The 17,295-nt window shown below is 62.4% G+C and overlaps 2 protein-coding genes across 7 annotated transcripts in view; both read left to right on the forward strand.

Annotated features, from left to right (window-relative positions):
* The window catches only part of Gtf2i (general transcription factor IIi), a 49,220-nt gene extending 45,226 nt beyond the window's left edge, over positions 1 to 3,994 (forward strand). For all 5 annotated transcript variants that reach the window (XM_090324142.1, XM_090324144.1, XM_090324143.1 and 2 more), the window contains 9 exons: positions 528 to 583; positions 1,062 to 1,142; positions 1,352 to 1,435; positions 1,561 to 1,744; positions 2,465 to 2,493; positions 2,750 to 2,791; positions 3,333 to 3,374; positions 3,650 to 3,727; positions 3,821 to 3,994. In XM_090324142.1, the coding sequence (XP_090180268.1) occupies positions 528 to 583; positions 1,062 to 1,142; positions 1,352 to 1,435; positions 1,561 to 1,744; positions 2,465 to 2,493; positions 2,750 to 2,791; positions 3,333 to 3,374; positions 3,650 to 3,708 (577 nt within the window). In that variant the 3' untranslated portion in view covers positions 3,709 to 3,727; positions 3,821 to 3,994. The remainder of the gene's footprint in view (positions 1 to 527; positions 584 to 1,061; positions 1,143 to 1,351; positions 1,436 to 1,560; positions 1,745 to 2,464; positions 2,494 to 2,749; positions 2,792 to 3,332; positions 3,375 to 3,649; positions 3,728 to 3,820) is intronic.
* Positions 3,995 to 6,668: 2,674 nt separating this feature from the next.
* Positions 6,669 to 14,670, forward strand: Ncf1 (neutrophil cytosolic factor 1). 2 transcript variants are annotated; one of them, XM_090324116.1, is made up of 11 exons: positions 6,669 to 6,865; positions 10,148 to 10,228; positions 10,308 to 10,383; positions 10,527 to 10,692; positions 11,096 to 11,151; positions 12,160 to 12,282; positions 12,482 to 12,589; positions 12,903 to 13,008; positions 13,796 to 13,903; positions 13,998 to 14,158; positions 14,496 to 14,670. In XM_090324116.1, exons 1-11 carry the CDS (start codon positions 6,776 to 6,778, stop codon positions 14,618 to 14,620), a joined length of 1,200 nt encoding a protein of 399 aa, XP_090180242.1. In that variant the 5' UTR covers positions 6,669 to 6,775; the 3' UTR covers positions 14,621 to 14,670. The 2 variants fall into 2 exon arrangements, with proteins under 2 accessions (XP_090180242.1, XP_090180241.1); XM_090324115.1 differs by having other exon boundaries at positions 6,673 to 6,865; positions 12,903 to 13,020.
* The last annotated feature ends 2,625 nt before the right edge of the window (positions 14,671 to 17,295 follow it).

The following is a 17,295-nucleotide window of genomic DNA, read 5'->3' on the forward strand; positions in this document are numbered from 1 at the left end:
ACTTGCAGCGTTTTGCTGGTTAATTGGAGAAGCGTCTCTCAGATCTCAGCCTCCTGACGAGTCATGGTTACAGGCAGACATGAGCCACCAGTGCCTGGCAAGTGGTTTGCTTTTGTGAACCCTTCTTGCCCAAGCACCTGTGGATTTGGTGGACTCGTCTGGCCACTGGCTGGTACCCATGGGCGCCATTGCTGCCAGCCATTCCAACTCCTTCCCTGCCGTCCCGGCTACTAAGTTGATGGAAGCGTCCTCTTGAGTCCTTCAGCACACAGTGCTTGGACTACTTGGGTCCAGGAATGTGTGGGGAGGGGGTCGGGTCCTCAGGTGTGTGGGGGAAGGGGGTCGGGTCCTCAGGTCTTCAGGCGTGTGGGGGGAGGGGGTCAGGTCCTCGGGGTCCTCAGATGTCTGAGGTGCCAGGCTACATTTTCCCCCCCGCAGGGCAGTGCTTGCTGTTAGGGCGGGGACTCTTCTGCCTCAGGGCTTGAGTGCTGGGCACGCTGGGCATTTGTGGTTCTCTCTTGTTGCAGGCCTGAGATGTTTGAGACGGCCATCAAGGAGAGTACGTCGTCTAAGAGTCCGCCCCGTGAGTACTCAGGGGTGTCCCCGTCTCTGGGTGTCCCCTGCTCTGTTCCCTAAACATCAGGAAAAACAAAGTGGTGTCTGGGGCGGCCTCACATGTTACTAGAACAAAGCAGGTGTGCAGGACCACAGCCCTGAAAGAAGAGGGCACGCCGGGCGCCAGGCCAGCGCCGCCTCCTACAGGCCGTGCCCCCCTTCCCTCTCACACCTTGTGTCTGCTCTGTGCCCTCCCTCCCTCCCTTCCTTCCTTTTATTTATTTATTTTTGCCAGTCCTGGAGCTTGGACTCTGGGCCTGGGCCCTGTCCTGGAGCTTTTTTTGTTCAAAGCTAGTCCTCTACCACTTGAGCCGCAGCACCACTTCCTGCTTTTTCCGTGTCTGTGATGCCAGGGAGTGGACCCGGGTCTTTGCGCGTGCTAGGCTAGGCAAGCACTGTACCGCTAGGCCACGCTCCTGACCCTCTGCCACGGTTTCTGTTTGAAGGGAAGATCAATTCATCGCCCAGTGTGAATACTACAGCCTCCGGCGTGGAAGATCTCAACATCATCCAGGTGACCATTCCAGGTAGGGCTCTGCCGGCCCACCCCGGCCTTTTCTAGGGGCTTGCCTGCCAGCCCCCATGCTCCTGCACCTGCTGTCCCGGGGAGGGGCTCCCCAGGGCACACGCTGGCTTCTGCCCCTTGTGTCTGGCGGCAGGAAGCTGCCACAGCAAAGTCCGTTCCTCAGGGCGGTGGGGGGCAAGTGGGCTAACCCCGCTTCCACACCCGCCCCAGATGACGACAGCGAGCGGCTGTCCAAGGTGGAGAAGGCCCGGCAGCTGCGGGAGCAGGTCAACGACCTCTTCAGCCGGAAGTTTGGTGAGTTCCTGCAGCTAATTCGCAGCAAGGGGCTGAGGCTGGGTCAGCGCTCGTGGGGAGGGTGCCGTGGCCGCGGTGGGCGTCACTGCTGTGTTTTGTTTGTCCTCTGTGCCGGCCTCCCGCAGGTGAAGCCATTGGCATGGGTTTTCCGGTGAAGGTGCCCTACCGGAAGATCACCATCAACCCGGGCTGCGTGGTGGTGGACGGCATGCCGCCGGGCGTGTCCTTCAAAGCCCCCAGCTACCTGGAGATCAGCTCCATGAGGCGGATCCTGGACTCGGCTGAGTTCATCAAGTTCACGGTCATCAGGTGGGCTGTGCGCAGTAGCTGCAGGCTGCGTCTCACCTCATCCCCACACGGCGGCTGCTGCCCGTGGCCTGGCGGGATAGGGCGGCACCCCGGCTGGCGCTCCACACATCCTCAGCCCGGTCTGTGCCTGGGCTCGAACCCCAGGCCTGGTGCCGTCCCTGTGCTTTTGCTCCAGACCCATGTTGTGCCGCTTTGAGCATCAGGGCTACTTGGGGCTTTGATGGTTAACTAGATAGGAGTCTCAGTAGCTTTGCTACCCAGGCTGGCTCTGAACCAAGATCCCCAGTCTCAGCTGACAGGCGTCATCCACCCTTGTCCAGGTTTCACTGGAATGTTCTCTCGAGCCTCGAGCTCCCCTCTAGCCACAGCTGCACTTCCCCTCAGGCTTCAGGGTTTCCAGGGCAGCTGTGGACTGGGTTCCCGGTTGTCCTGGCCCCCCAGGCTCTCGTCCCCGTGCCCATCATGAGTGCTCCGCCTGTGAGTGGCACACATCCGCCCTGCCCATGTTCTGCACGGGGCCTTACGTGCCCACGTCCCCGCTGCAAACCCCGGCCTGGCACTCTGTAGCATTGCCATTGCACTTCTGCTCCATCCTGGCACAGCACAGTGTGGTTGGCCGACTGGTGGCACATGGCAGTCAGGCAGCATGGAGCACTTTCCTTCCGCGGGGCACACTGGGGCATGGAGGTAGTGCTCACACAGCGTTTGTTTTCCCTCCAGGCCGTTCCCAGGACTGGTGATTAATAACCGTGAGTACCACCCACGTTCTCCGCCCCCTGCCCTGCTCTCCCCGTGTGGTAGAGTGGGTGCTGAGAGCCTGGGCCACGCTTTCTGCCATGCTTTCTATGGGTCCTTGCACGGTTGTCAGTGAAGCCCACGTGCCTGAGGCCCCAGCTCCCTTCGCAGCCCTCTGCACCCTGAGCGCCCTCACAGGCAGGGTCCCCACCCCAAGAGGGAGCGCCTGTGCCATAGCACCGCTGCCAGCTCATCTCGCTTTCCTTTCAGAGCTGGTGGATCAGAACGAGGCTGAGGGCCCCGTGACCCAAGGTGAGAGCGGGGGAGGGAGGGACTGGCAGCCACGTGCTCGCATGTCCACACGTGGACAGGTGGCCTTGGCTGCCTCAGTTGACGGTGACTCATGCCAGCTCTCGCGGGTGCTGATGAGAGCCGGGCAGTCTCAGGCTGCTGGCCGGGGGCAGGGTAGGGCCACTGGGCAGCCACTGCCGAAACTTGCTAGTGAAGTGCCACATAGGGCGGGCACGTGCGTGGGCACTGTGATGCCGGGGCGGGGAGGAGCTGGCTGCTCCCGTGCAGCCTGGTGAGGGGTGGGCCGTCACCTGGCACGAGCACAGTGTGAGCAGGCCTCACACAGGGCTGCCTCCGCGCACGCGCAGCGCCTTAGAAAAATAACAACTTGGAGATGGCACTGTGGCTCCAATGGTAGAGCACCAGCCTTGTGCTGAAGAGCTCAGGGACAGCGCCCGGGCTCCGAGTTCAAGCCCCAGGACTGGCACAGGGAGGAGGAGGAAGCAGGCACTGAAGGTGCTCTCGAGTAATCGGGGCTGCGCGCTGTGTGTCCTTCCTCCAGAGTCGGCTGAGCAGAGCCAGTTGGAAGCTCCCGTGGCAGAAGGTGAGGAAGGGGAGCGTGCCAAGCCCGGCCCGGTGCTCCAGAGTGGGCCACGGGCTGGCTGGGGGCAGCCGGGTCCCCGCAGTGGTTGGTGGGGCCCTCGTGGCAGGGTGTTGGTTCTGTGAGGTAGTGGGGTGCAGCGCCCCGTCCCCCACGCCGTCATGCCCGGGCCACCTCTGGGGCCGGAACATCCGTCGCGTGGCTCGTGGTTGGCGGCATCGCTTGTTGCGTGTTTGCGGCGTGTAGCTTATGGGCTTTTTGTGTGTGTGTCCTGGCAGAGATGAAGGAGGCAGATGGAAGCTCCCAGATCAAGCAGGAGCCCGACCCCACGTGGTAGACGGCTCCTCCCGGGCCAGGTGAGCCGGCCTCCGTGCTGGCGGGTGGGCGTCCTGGGAGCCTTGCTGGCTGGGTCGTGGCCGTGCTGACCCACTCCTCTTGTGTCCTCGCAGCCGCCGGCGTGGGAGTGGAGCGGCCCCGAGGATGCCGAGCTGTGTACAGTACTTGTATAACAGAATTCCTTCTATACAAACCTTCTTTTCTACTTTTAGATAGAAATGTCTACTTTTTCAGCCGTTCTGTGAATTGAGGCGCATTGTCCAGCAGGGCAGCTGTGGGGTAGCCGTGGGCCGTGGGGCAGCTGTGGGGCGGCCGTGGGGCAGCCGTGGGCCTCCTCCCGGGCCTGGCGGTTCTATAGTTTTCTATTGGAGAAGTCCCTTCCTAGTGGACCTGCGCCATCCGTACGTCGGCTGGCCTCTCCTGAGTCCGCCCTGCGGTCCGTGCTCTTGTTGTGGTTGAGAGCGGCGGCCGCCGGCCTCACCCCTGTGACCGGGCCACGCAGGGCGCTGCCGGGCGTGTGTTCCTGCAGGCCACACGGCACAGAGCGCCGCGCCCACTCGCTCCTCCACCTGTGGCAGACGGCGAGGTTCACAGAAGGCCGCGGAGCGAGGAGCTCGCTTCCTTAGCTTTATGACGAAGACACCACCGAGACTATATCACATGGTAGCAGAAATAGGCATTTTCTGTGTTGCTTATATTTTACCTCAGATTGTAGATATAGGGTAACAAATAAAGTCCATCCATGCCTTTCACGCGCGGCTCCTTTCTTTGTGACGTGTCTCCCCGCCTGTCGGAAGGCCTGAGCCGGCCGGGAAGGCCCCTGCGTCCTCACCGCTGCGTGGCCCCCACAGCCTCCCTCACCTGGGTCTTTGGGGGACATTGAGCTTGCCTGGTGCCAGGGCACAGCATGGCGATGCCTGGACACAGCCAAGGACCGGGCCTCCAGCCCCACGGGGCCATGTTGAGGGGCTGGGGCCCTGCACAGCTCCACACACCGGAGGTCTGGGTCTTGCCTGGGCCTGCGCTGGCCCGGGATCGGCCTCACTTCCGCAGTGAGGCGCAGCTCCAGATGCTGGGAGGGGGCCCTGCTGAGCCCAGCCCCCCACCCCAGAAATGGAGAGGCGTGGGACCCAGAGCTGCCCCCTTCCACAAGTCCCCAAAACCCTGGGCTGAGAACGTGGGGGTGGGTTTGATGGGGCCCTTGGCCCGAGGGGTCATGGAGTGGGAGCTGCAGGAGTCTGCGGCCCTGCCTGAGCTCCCTGTGCAGACAGGCCTGGCACACGCTGTTTGCTCCCCATTCCTGGGCTCTGAGACACCTGAGGATGCCATGCCCGCAGGGGCTTCCTCCTATAGAGACTGCGCGTGCGTGCGTGAAGGTGAAGTCTATACCCCTGGCGTCGTCCTGGGATGGTGCAGGCTGCAGCCCCCACTGGCCTCAGCTGGAGGGTTCCCCGCCAGTGCCCTGTCCCCACGAAGCTCAGGCAGTAGCTGTGGCCCCGCTGGACAGGAGACCCCCGCGGAGCCAGGGCCTCCCCTGCTGCTCGGGGTGCCTGAGCGTCTCGCAGCAGGGCAGCTGTCCTCTGCCCGTTGCCCTAGCCATACAGGGCACGGGCAGCAGGGGCGTGGGGCCCCAGCCCCCCCACGATCCACAGGAGTAACTTCTGAAGTCAGCAGTCAGTGGGGAAGGGAGTCCGTGGGGTCCTGGTGCCCTAGGCTGTCTGTCCCCAGAGCCTGGCAGGGTAATGTCATAAGCTGCCTCAGACCTGGGCACAACCAGGACGAATGACAACCGTGACCCCAGAGTGGTGCCCCAGGCCACGTTGCCTGTCTTGGGGATTTCCTGGCTAAGGAAATGGCCAGCCTGGCCTGGGGCAATGGGGGCGGGTTCTGGGGGCCACCACCTCCTAGCCTCGGTGACAGCTTCTCACTTTCAGTATCTGTGCCCACCAGCCCCACCCCCTCCCAGCCATGCACCTGCTGAGAGTTCGGGTGGAGCCCAGTCTGCAGGCCTCTTGGCTCTGCTGCCAGTGGCCAGGCCCTGGTGCCTCAGTTTTCCCACAGGTGACCAACACTGCCAAGGAAGGCCTGGCCCAGCGCAAATCTTTTCCCACTCGCTCCCTAGAGCTGTAGTCTGGGGCTGGGGCACAGGTGGCAGCGTCTGGTGGGATTTTATAATTTGCTTCCGTGTGTTTCCCAGTAGGAGTTTTGAGATCTTGTGCCCGATGCCCGGGGCTTGCGCCTCATCCCAGCTGTAGAGGCTGAGAACTGAGGGTTGAGGTTTGATGCCCACCCAGGCAGGGAAGCCCCCGAGGCTCTCATCTCCCCAGCCTGGCCAGGCTGAGTGCGCTCACGGCCTGGCCACATTGTGTAAGGGGAGAGGCAGGGAAGGAAGTGGCAGCTTGGGGAGGAGGCAGCTGTGGTGTGGCAAGTCCCCAAAGGGCCCCAGCTCCTGATCGCCGTCCCCAGAGGGCTGCCCGGCAGCGCAGAGTCTGCCCTACACTTACAGCATGGACAAACACGTGCCCACAGAAACTCCAGCGCCAAGCCCTGCGTTCACTCTCACCCAACAGCCCGTTCCGCTGGGCACGGTGGCTCAGCTGCTCAGGAGGCCGATGTCTGAGAATCTCAATTGGAAACCAGCTCGGGTAGAAAGTCTGAAACTAATCTCCAGTGAACCACCGAAAGCCAGATGCGGAGCTACGGCTCAGTGGTGGAGCTCCAGCCTTGCTGAGAATGCTCAGGGATAGCGCCCAGGCCCTGAGTTCAAGCCCCAGGACAAGCACCAAAAAGCCAGCCAACCAAACAAAACCCCAGATCCACTGCGGGTGGGATACTCAACAGCGCGGGCGCCGCCCGCTGGGCAGCCAGACTGCACAATGGACGCGGTGTCTGCCTGAGGCCCGGCCAGGGCCCCGGGGTCACCCCAGAGGCTGTGTCTTCCCTGCCCCCACCTCGCACCCCAAACCTCCGCCAAGGCAAGGGAAAGGACTTCCTCTTTCCAGCACATATAAGGCCCAGCCTGGTGACAAGAGTGCCTAGAGACGAGTGCAGGGAGGGAAGACGCCACCATGACCAGCATGGAGGACACAGCCAACACAGCCATCCGCCACATCGCCGTGCTGGGCTTTGAGAAACGCTTTGTGCCCAGCCAGCACTATGTGAGTACCCCGGCCTCACCTCGCGTGGCGGCCCCGCTGCCAACCTGCCATTGGACAGGGCAGGGCCTTTGGGGCTCAGTGTCCTCTTTGGGATCCACAGACACCAGCCACCCTGGGGAGACTGAAGTCCTATTGAACCCCATCCTCACCTAACCCCACCCTGGGCCAATAGCAGGGCCAGGCAGGACCCTGCGGACATCAGGTTACGTGCAGCCCATGGGAATGTCACACTGACTCCCTCTGCTTTTAAAGCTGAAATAATTTGAGAGGCAGGGCAAAGGCCAACAGTGTAAATATTTCTCTCTTGCTCTTCTCCCCTCCTTCCTGTCTGTCCTGTACATTTTTGCAACTACTGGAGAGAAAGCAGGTTACCCTACTGTATTGCTTTATATCTATGTTCATGTTGTGTGTGTGTGTGTGTGTGTGTGCGTGCGCGCATGCTGGTCCTGGGACTTGAACTCAGGGCCTGGGTGCTATCCTTGAGTTGCTTTTTGCTCAAAGCTAGCACTCTACCACTTGAGCCACAGCTATTTTCAGCCTTTTGGTAGTTCAGTGGATAAATGAGTCTCACAGAGGGGCTGGGAGTTTGACCTAGCGATAAGAGTACTCTCCTTGCATGTACGAAGCCTGGGGTTCAATTTCTTGGTACCACATGCACAGAAAAAGCTGGAAGTGGTACTGTGGCTCAAATGGTAGACGTTTAGCCTTGAGAAAGCTCAAGGTCAGGACTGGCAAGAAAAAAAAAAATTCCTCCCTGGTCTGACTTTGAACTGTGATATGATTCTCAGCTCTGAGCCTCCTGAGTAGCTGGGATGGCAGATGTGAGCCACAGCGCCCAGTTGATGCTTTTTTTTCCTCTCCCTTTTTGTGCCAGTACTGGAGCTTGAACTTAGGACCTCAAGATCCCACTTGGCTCTTTTGCTCCATACTGGTGCTCTAACCACTTGAGCCACAATCTCCTCTTCCAGCTTTTTGATGATTAACTGGAGCTCAAGAGTCTCACAGATTTGGCTGTCCAGGCTGGTTTCAAACCACAATCCTCTGATCTTCACCCTCTGAAAAGCTAGGGTTACAGACGTGAGCTACCAGGCCCAGCTGCGTGCCTGGATTTCCTCAACTGAAGCCCATTCTTACATAACGGCCGCGTGTGGGTGAAAGCAGGAAATGAGTACACACACAAACACCAGTCACGCGGTTACCCCCGCCTTGTGCCTTGGGGGTGAAATGTTCACTGATACTGAGTCCAGGATCCACGGAGATCACGGTCCTTAACTTTCTTTAGTCCTCATTTTCCAGCAGACCCAAAGGAACCAATAGGCTCAATGGTTTCCCTCATTTGTAATAATCAGTACACACCGAGGGCTCTTCTAGTAGCACAAAACCTAGATACATAAGGCCATATAGGATGAAACCAAAGGAAAGAATCTCTAGGATACAGAAATAAGTGCTTTATCTTGTGTGATTGTTCTTAATATACTGTTGTTTCTCTTCTCTTATTGCCCTTTGGTTAATCTCATATTGTTACTGTATCTGACTTTGTTACCTCCTGGTATATTGTATATACATTTATTTGGTTATTTGAAATAGGAAAGGGAAAGGCAGAATGTAACCCCTCAATACGTAACAATTTAAAAAACCTCACTTTCCACCTGAGCCCCTTTGCTTTCATTATTACTTTTTTTTTTTTTTTTCCCCCAGTCCTGGGCTTGAGCTCAGGGCCTGAGCACTGTCCTTGGACTTTCTCAAGGTTAGAGCTCTACCACTTGAGCCTCAGCACCACTTCCGGCTTTTTCTATGCACGTGGTACCAAGGAACTGAACCCGGGTCTTTGTGCATGCTAGGCAAGCACTTTAACCACTAGGCCAAACTCCCAGCTCCCATTACTACTACTTTTATTGCCAGTCCTGGGACTTGAACTCAGGGCCTGGGCATGGTCCTTGGGCTTTCTCAAGACTAGAGCCACTTGAGCCACAGCTCCATTTCTGGCTTTTTCTGTGTATGTGGTACTGAGGGATCAAACCCAGGGCTTCATGCGTGCTAGGCGAGCACTCTACCACTAGGCCATGCTCCTAGTCCCCCCCACCCCTTTTTTTTGTGAGTCATGGGGCTTGAACTCGGCCTGGGTACTGTCAGCTCAAGGCTACTGCCCTACCCCTGAGCCAAGCCTCACTTCCTAGTTTTCTAGAGGTTAATTGGAGATTTGTCTCAGGTCCTTTTGTGCCTGGGCTGGCTTTGAACCTTGATCCTCAGATCTCAGCCTCCTGAGTAGCTAGGATTGCAGGTGTGAGCCACCATGCTGGGCTTTTCTGAATTTTGTACAATGCTAGAATGACATGTCCATGCCGGCTCGTGTGTTGTGAGGAATCCATCAGCTGTTGTGCCTGAGTGGGGCTAAATCTTGACTCTCCTAGTCTCCCCCTGTGAATAGCTAGAATGACGGGTGGGACCCGGCCCTGGCTTGTTTCCTTGCTTTGAACAGGAATCTCATTGGCCAGCTCAGGCTGGAGCTCCAGGGAGGCCTGCTGGTGACCACAGGGCCACTTCCTCCTGGTGTGGGTGCTGGCTCTGGGCCTGGCCGGGATTTCCCCATGCCTCCCCCCCACCATGGGCCCAGGGTGGCCAGGTTTCACCTCACTCAGCCCCTGCGGTTTCTGACACCCAGACTGTGGGTGCAGCATCTGAAGCGGAATGCAGCTATGTCGCTGGGTTTAGTTCTAGTGAACGGACTGAAGCAATGTCAGCCCCAGTGCCTGGCCACCTGTCTCAGGGGGTAACACTGCCACAGAGGGGGTACCCCCACTGTGCGAGAACATGCTGAGCCCCATTTTGTGTCCTGGGCCCCCAAGATGGCGTGGTGGCTCACGCCTGTCATCCTAGCTACTCAGGAGGCTGAGATCTGAGGATGACGGTTCAAAGCCAGCCCTGGCACTAAAGGACCCAAGAGTTTTTTATCCCCATTTAACCACCAGAAAACTGGAAGTAGCACTGAGGCTCAAGGGGTAGGGTAGTAGCCTTGAGCTAGAGAGCTCGGGGACAGTGCCCAGGCCCAGAGTTCAAGTCCCACAACCGGGGTGGGGGGGTGTTGATTCCGTGGGCTAGTCCTGAGCTGTGATCCTGCCAATCCCAACCTCCTGCAGAGCTGGGATTACAGGATGCCACCGTGCCTAGCCCTGGAGCTGGCAGCTCTCGAGTCCCTTCAGGGGCCCCGCCAGGCCCCTCCCAGAGGCTGGAGGGCAGTGGGCGCTGGGGGCGGGCGCGGAGCTGAGCCAGCTCCTCTCCCAGGTGTACATGTTTCTGGTGAAGTGGCAGGACCTGTCGGAGAAGGTGGTGTACCGGCGTTTCACAGAGATCTACGAGTTCCACGTAAGTGTGGGGCTGTGGGAGCCACGCCGTGCCACGCCACACCTGGCCCACAGCACCTCGCTTCCACCTCCTCTTCTAGAAAATGCTCAAAGAAATGTTTCCGATCGAGGCTGGAGATATCAACCCTGAGAGCCGAGTGATCCCGCACCTCCAGGGTGAGGGCAGCCCTGCCAGGTCCCCGCCCGTGTCCCTTCCCGTGGCTCTGTCTTGTGGTCCCATCCCGCGCCCCACGTTCCCCTCCCCTCCGCCTGTCCCACCCCTGCCCGTGGCGTTGTGATTCAGTTGCCCTCGGCCCCAGCCCCCAGGTGGTTCGACGGCCAGCGGGCGGCGGAGAACCGGCAGGGCGCCCTCTCCGAGTACCTGCACGCGCTTCTCGGGCTCCCCGTGAAGATCTCACGCTGCCCGCACGTGCTCAGCTTCTTCAGGGTGCGCCCGGATGACCTGAAGCTGCCCACAGACAGCCAGTGAGTGGATGCCAGCCTCCATGCGGGGCCCAGCGCTCCTGAGAGGGGATCTGGGAGGTTGGGGGGCCCTGGGTCCCTGCGGGAAGCTGACCAGCCTCCCAGAGGGCAGCTGCGCCCTGTATGAGACCCAGTTGCCCAGCCAGCCTGGCTGGCCCCTAGCTGACCTGGCACAGAGATGGCCAGTGGGCAGAGATGGAAACCTGTGTCCACTCCTGTGGTTCCAGGAGAGCCACCCCGGCTGGTGTCCGTGTGATCTGTGGGGCCAATCCTCACCCCTCCCTCCAGCCACAGCCTGCCCAGCTCAGGCCTTCTCTCTGCAGTGCTCACGGGAAGTCTTTCTGTAGGTCTGACCCAGTCTCACCTGGAAGCCGAGGGTCTGAACCAGGCTGTGTTCTCTTCTTAGGGCTAAGAAGCCGGAGACCTACCTGATACCCAAGGACGGCCAAGGCAGTGCAGCCCGTAAGGCACCGGGCCCGGGCTGTGGGGGTCGGGGTCGCCGTGCAGGCGGCGGCCTATCTTTGTACTACGCAACCCTCCCAGGGTCTGGGGTTCCAGGAGCCAAGGTGGCCTGCAGAGGTGGGGCTGGCAGGGCCTTGATCCATTCGTGTTGGGGCTGGGCTGGAGACCAGGGCTCCAGAGCCAGGTCTCTGGTCCATTTCTGACCCTGCTCTTTCTTGCGGGTTCTGTCTGGTTTTGAGACAAGTGATGGTGCCTAGATCTTGAGCTCGTGATCCTCCTGCCTCAGCCTCCTGGGCGCTGGGGTTACAAGATTGGCCCCCCCACCAGCCTCCCAGGTCCAATCTTGATTGCAGAGGAGTGGTGAATACTACTGGCTGGCATGTACCAGGCACTAACTGTGTGTCAGGCATTCACTCTGCGGGCGTGGGGCACACACCACTCGCTCCAGATGTTTAGGAGAGGCAGGAAGACCCTGCACCAAAGTGGATCCTTCGGGCAAAGGTGTGAGACCCTAAAACACACTGGAGACGAAAAAGGCTGGGAGTGGGCAAGCAGAAGAAAGGCAAGCGTTCACGTCCCAGTAACACACGTTTGCACATGCACATGCTCACACACACACACACACACACGCATGCTCTGATCCCGTTGTTAACTTTCTGGGCCCAGGACAGGTCCCCTCACGGGAAGACAGTAGTCACTTAATAATAGTCCACCCGAGCCGGGCACTGGTGGCTCACGCCTGTCATCCTAGCTACTTAGGAGGCTGAGAGCTAAGGATAGAGGTTCAAAGCCAGCCCAGGCAGGAAAATCCCTGAGACTCTTATCTCCAAGGAACCACCAGAAAACCAGCTGTGGTGCTGTGGCTCAAGGTGGTAAAGCAACAGCTGTGACAGCCCCACAACTGACCAAAAAAACCCCAAAAACAACAAAAAAAATGAGAAACGCCCACTGTGAGCCTGCTGCCGGGGTCCCGGTGCCTGCTCAGCCGCGCCCCTGTGCCCTCCACAGACATCACGGGCCCCCTCATCCTGCAGAGCTACCGCGCCATCGCCACCTACGAGAAGAGCTCTCCCTCCGAGATGGCCGTGGCCACTGGCGATGTGGTGGATGTGGTGGAGAAGAGCGAGAGCGGTCAGTCCCCCTACCCCGCTGCCACCCCGAGGCAGGTTCCCGGCCTCGAGGCTCTGGAGTGGGCATGGTGGGGCAGGGGCACCCCTCTGCCCCCGGAGCCCATGTGGGACCTGACAGGCTGGCACCCTGGACCCCTCGTGTCCACGTCCTCTGCCACGGAGGCGGGGAGCTGACTCCAGATCATGGGGTTCCGGTGCAGGTTGGTGGTTTTGCCAGACAAAGGCGACGCGAGGCTGGGTCCCAGCGTCCTTCCTGGAGCCTCTGGACAGCCCCGACGAGGCAGAGGACCCCGAGCCCAATTACGCAGGTGCCCAGCCCCTCACGGCCACGGGGTTAGGGTGGTGAGAGAGGGCAGAGAAGTGGAGGCCACTGGCCCTGGTCACGCTTGGTCAGTGTGTAGAGCCCAACACTGCTTGGTGGATGCTGCCCACAGACGCCCCATCTGTGGGAGCCTGGGGTCCCATGGCTCTGGTGGGGGTGGCGGCTGGGGGCTCACCTGGTACCCCAGGAGTATGGGCGGGAGCCAGAGGGGCAGCTAGCCTAGCTTGAGGACAGAGGGACACCGGGGTGTGAGCCAGGCACGCAGCCCTGGCAGTATTGTGCTGGGTCCTGGACCACAGGAGAGCCCTACGTCGTCATCAAAGGCTACGCTGCTGTGGAGGAGGACGAGGTGTCGCTGTCCGAGGGGGACGCCATTGAGGTCATTCACAAGCTCCTGGACGGCTGGTGGGTGGTCAGGTAGGACGTCTCTCCCCAAGCACCCACCCCCGTGCTGGGACTCTGGGTGAGTCTTGCTGGCAGATGAGGGAGGGGTGAACCCTTCCTGCCTGTCACGTGGGGTTCAGAATTCTGTCCAAATAGAGCCTTTCTCACTTGGTGGCACAGTGCCCTCCCCCACGCCTCTCATGGGCCTTGAACTTGGGGCCCGAGCTTTTCTGTTCAAGTCTAGCATTCTTGCTGCTTTGGGTCGCAGTGGGAGCCTCATGGACTTTCCTGGTGGGTCTGGCTTGGAACCTTGATCCTTGGACCTCAGAGTAGCTGTGAGGACGGGTGTGAGCACGGGTGTGAGCCCGGCACCACCCCCAGCTCTCCTCGAGCTTGTTTTGCTCAAGTGTGGCGCTCTCCTCGAGCCATGGCTTCATTCCCAGATCTCTGGTGTTGGATTGGAGATGAGCTTGTCACGCGTGGTCTTCCTGAGCAGCTGGGGCCTGCTCTGCCCTGGTCGTCAGTGGCGATGAGTCGTGAACTCGTCTTTTCCCCCAAGCTGGCCCCGATCTCCTGAACTCCATTCCCCCCTAGCTGGGACTACAGGCAGGAGCCAGCAGGCCTGGCTTCGGAGGTGGACGCAGCCCTCCTCAGCCCTGGTGCTGCGCCCCGCTCACGCCATAGGCAAAGGCTGGGGGCGGGGGGGGGGCACCGAAAACCCAGCCCGAGGCAGGAGGCCTGGCCCCTCCCGCGGGCGGGCGCAGGCCCCGCTCCTGAGGCCCGGGCCTCGGCCGCCCGCCCGTTGCAGGAAGGAGGACGCCACCGGCTACTTCCCGTCCATGTACCTGCAGAAGGCCGGGCAGGCCCCGGCGCCGGCCCCGCGGCCGGGCAGGGTCAGAGGCGCCCCGCCGCGCAGGTGGGCGAGGGGGACCCCGGGGGCCCGCGGGGACGGGGCGGGGGGGGGGGCGCGCGCGCCGGGCTCTGACCTCGCGCCCGTCCCGCCCGGCCAGGTCCACCATTCGCAACGCGCAGAGCATCCACCAGCGGTCCCGGAAGCGCCTCAGCCAGGAGGCCTACCGCCGCAACAGCGTCCGCTTCCTGCAGCAGCGCCGGCGCCCGGGGCCGGGCGGCCCCGCGCCGGGCCCCGCGCCCAGCGCCCGGAGCCCGCAGCGTAAGCGCAGGCGCAGCCGGACGGGGGGCGGAGCCAGTCAGGCCGGAGGACGCTGATAGGGGCCTGGAAAATGGGGCGGAGCCACGGAGGCAGGAGAGGAGGGCGCTGATAGGCTGAGGCCTTGGGACGGGAGGCCGCCGATAGGCTGAGGCCTTGGGGCGGGAGGCCGCCGATAGGCTGAGGCCTTGGGACGGGAGGGCGCCGATAGGCTGAGGCCTTGGGACCGGAGGGCGCCGGAGGCTGGGGCCCGGGCTCGGGACGCCTGTGGGCGTGGCCGGGGTGGGCGGGGCCACGCGGCCCGCCCGGGCGGCCCCTGACCGCTGGCCCTGCACCCCAGAGGCCGCGCCGCAGACGCCGCCGCGCCCGAAGCCTCAGCCCGCGGTGCCCCCGCGGCCCAGCGCCGAGCTCATTCTGCACCGCTGCAGCGAGAGCACCAAGCGGAAACTGGCGCCCGCCACCTGAGCCCCGGCCCCAGCCGCGTACAGAGCTTGTAGCTAGCCCCTCAATAAACAGCGTGGCGTGGACGGAGCATGGGCTCCCCAGGGTGTCTCCAGGGTGAGGAGGGGTGGGCCCGGCTGGTGGGGTGGGCTGGTGGGGTGGGCGCAGCCCCCGACGCGGGCGGCCGGTCCCCGGGAGGGCGGGGGGGCCGTGCGTCTCGGGACCGGGCCCGCCTCGCCCCCCACCCCATCCCAGTCGTCCCCAGACGCAGGGCCATGCAGAAGGGGAGGGCAGACATTGCAAACCGTGCGCCGTGTCAGCCTGGCTGCTCAGGGGGCTGAGATCTGGCGGGAAAGTACACGAGACGTGAGATGCAGATTCATCATCAAAAAGCTGGGCTGGAGCTGTGGCTCAAGTGGCGGAGCGGTAGCCTCGAGCAGGAGAAGTTCAGGGACAGTGCCCAGGCCTGAGTTCAAAGCCCCAGGGCTGGTCGGCAAAGAAAAAAATAAAAGTGGCCAGGCTTTCCCGCCATTCTTTCTTGGAGCTTGAACTCGGCCTGGGCGCTGTCCCTGAGCTCTTCAGCTCAAGGCTACTGCCCTACCCTTGAGCCAAGCCCCACTTCCTGTTTTCTAGAGGTTCGAGTCTCAGGTATTTTTGTGCCCAGGCTGGCTTTGAACCTCGATCCTCAGATCTCAGCCTCCTGAGCAGCTGGGATGACAGGCGTGAGCTTTCTTCATTCTAAAGCCTGGCAAGACCCACTGTCCTCGCGCGCACTCTGCATTGCTTTTTTTCTTTTCTTTTGGGGTTCAAGCTCAGCTGTCCTTGGGCTTTCTCAAGGCACTTGAGCCCCAGCACCACTTCTGGTACCAAGGAGTGGAACCCGGGTCTTGGCGCATGCCAGGCCAGACTCCTGGCCCCTCGTGAATTGCTTTTGTGCTGGTGCTGACAGTCACGCTGGGCGGGCGGTTTACCACTCGACCACAGCTCCACTTCTGGCGCTTCAGTGGTTAGGTGGAGGTAGAGCTCCGTGGGCTTTTCTGCCTGGGCTGGCTTTGAACCGTGACGGAGTGGGATTCACGGCGTGAGACCCGCGCGCGCGCGCGCACGCGCACATGCGCGTTCAGGGCCTGGAGACCCCAGCAGAGCAGGAGGGACGGCTCGAGTGGGGATGCAGCAGCGGCACGAGGGGCCGCCGCATGCAGACGCTAACGTGGCAGGGCGGCGTGTGCGCGTGCGCCTGTGCGGAGTGCGCAGGCCTCTCAGGAACGCTCGAAGCAGGCGCTCTACCACTTGAGCCAGAGCCCTCGCCCAGCTTTCTGCCGCTTACCTGGCGAGGAGTCTCAGCCTCCTGAGTAAGCAGACGACAGGCCGGACCCCAGCGCCAGCCTACAGCCTTCCCGCGCCCTCCACGCGGGACGGCCGGCGGGGCCTCCAACCGCGCAGGGCAGGACTCCCCCGGACAACACCGCGAAGGCCCGAGGGGGCGGGGCCAGGCGCACCTACCGCGCGGAGGCCACGCCCCCTCGCTTAGCCAATCAGACGCAGCCGCAGCCCGCTGGGCGGAGCTTGACCACACGTGCCCCGTGGAGCCACGCCCCTGCGCAGGGCCCGCCCGCGGGAGCGCGCCCGCGGGGACGCGCGGCGCGGGGGCCCTGGCCGCCTCCCCGAGCCGTGGCCGGAGCGTGGCGCACGAGCGTGGGGGAGGCGACGTCCGAGTCCTCCCCGCAGTCAGCTTCTCCCGTGAGCTCGGGAGCTGCGCGCGGCGCTCGATGGCTCCGGGACGTCACCTCGGGCTCGATGGCCGGGTGGGGCTGGGCCTCTGAACCGGGACTCGCTCCCTCCCACCCCCGGCTCGTGGGGATCATCGACGGGGGCTCTGGCGGGCTTTCCTGCCTCCCGGCCCCCCACCCGCTCCCCGCTCGCGGGGACAGCGGGGCGGCCGTCCACCACTCGCCACGCTTCTGGTCTAAGTCCTGGGCTTGAGCTCAGGGCCTGAGCACTGTCCTTGGACTTCTCTCAAGGCTGGAGCTCTACCACTTGAGCCTCAGCACCACTTCCGGCTTTTTTCTATGTATGTGGGGTACCGAGGAATCGAACCCGGGTCTTCGTGCATGCTAGGCAGGCGCTCTACCAACATTCCCGGCCCCTATTTTCTTAGATCAAAGCGAATGCAGCCAGTCATCTCACAAGGTTATTAACAATGCAGTGAAGACGTGTAGGCTGGCCAAAGTAAAACCCCGCAACTTCAAAACAGTGACGGGAGCCACGCACGACACGGGAGCCACTGCCCGGGGCCCCGCCGGCTCTGCCAGCCCTGCCCGAGTCCACCGCCCGGGGCCCCGCCGGCCCTGCCCTGCCCAGCCCGAGTCCACCGCCCGGGGCCCCGCCGGCCCTGCCCTGCCCAGCCCGAGTCCACCGCCCGGGGCCCCGCCGGCCCTGCCCGAGTCCACCGCCCGGGGCCCCGCCGGCCCTGCCCGAGTCCACCGCCCGGGGCCCCGCCGGCCCTGCCCGAGTCCACCGCCCGGGGCCCCGCCGGCCCTGCCCTGCCCAGCCCGAGTCCCCGCGCGGCAGCCCGGCCCGCACTTCCGGCGCGCGGCCTCGTGGGGCGGGGCGAGGGCGGGGCGAGGGCGGGCGCGGCCCCCGACCCCGGTCTGCGCAGGCGCCTCGCGGCCTCGCCGTCCGCGGCGGGCGCTTCCGGC

The sequence above is a fragment of the Megascapheus bottae genome, chromosome 34 (genome assembly GCF_031878675.1).
Source record: "Megascapheus bottae isolate mThoBot1 chromosome 34, mThoBot2.hap1, whole genome shotgun sequence".
Classification (NCBI taxonomy): domain Eukaryota; kingdom Metazoa; phylum Chordata; class Mammalia; order Rodentia; family Geomyidae; genus Megascapheus; species Megascapheus bottae.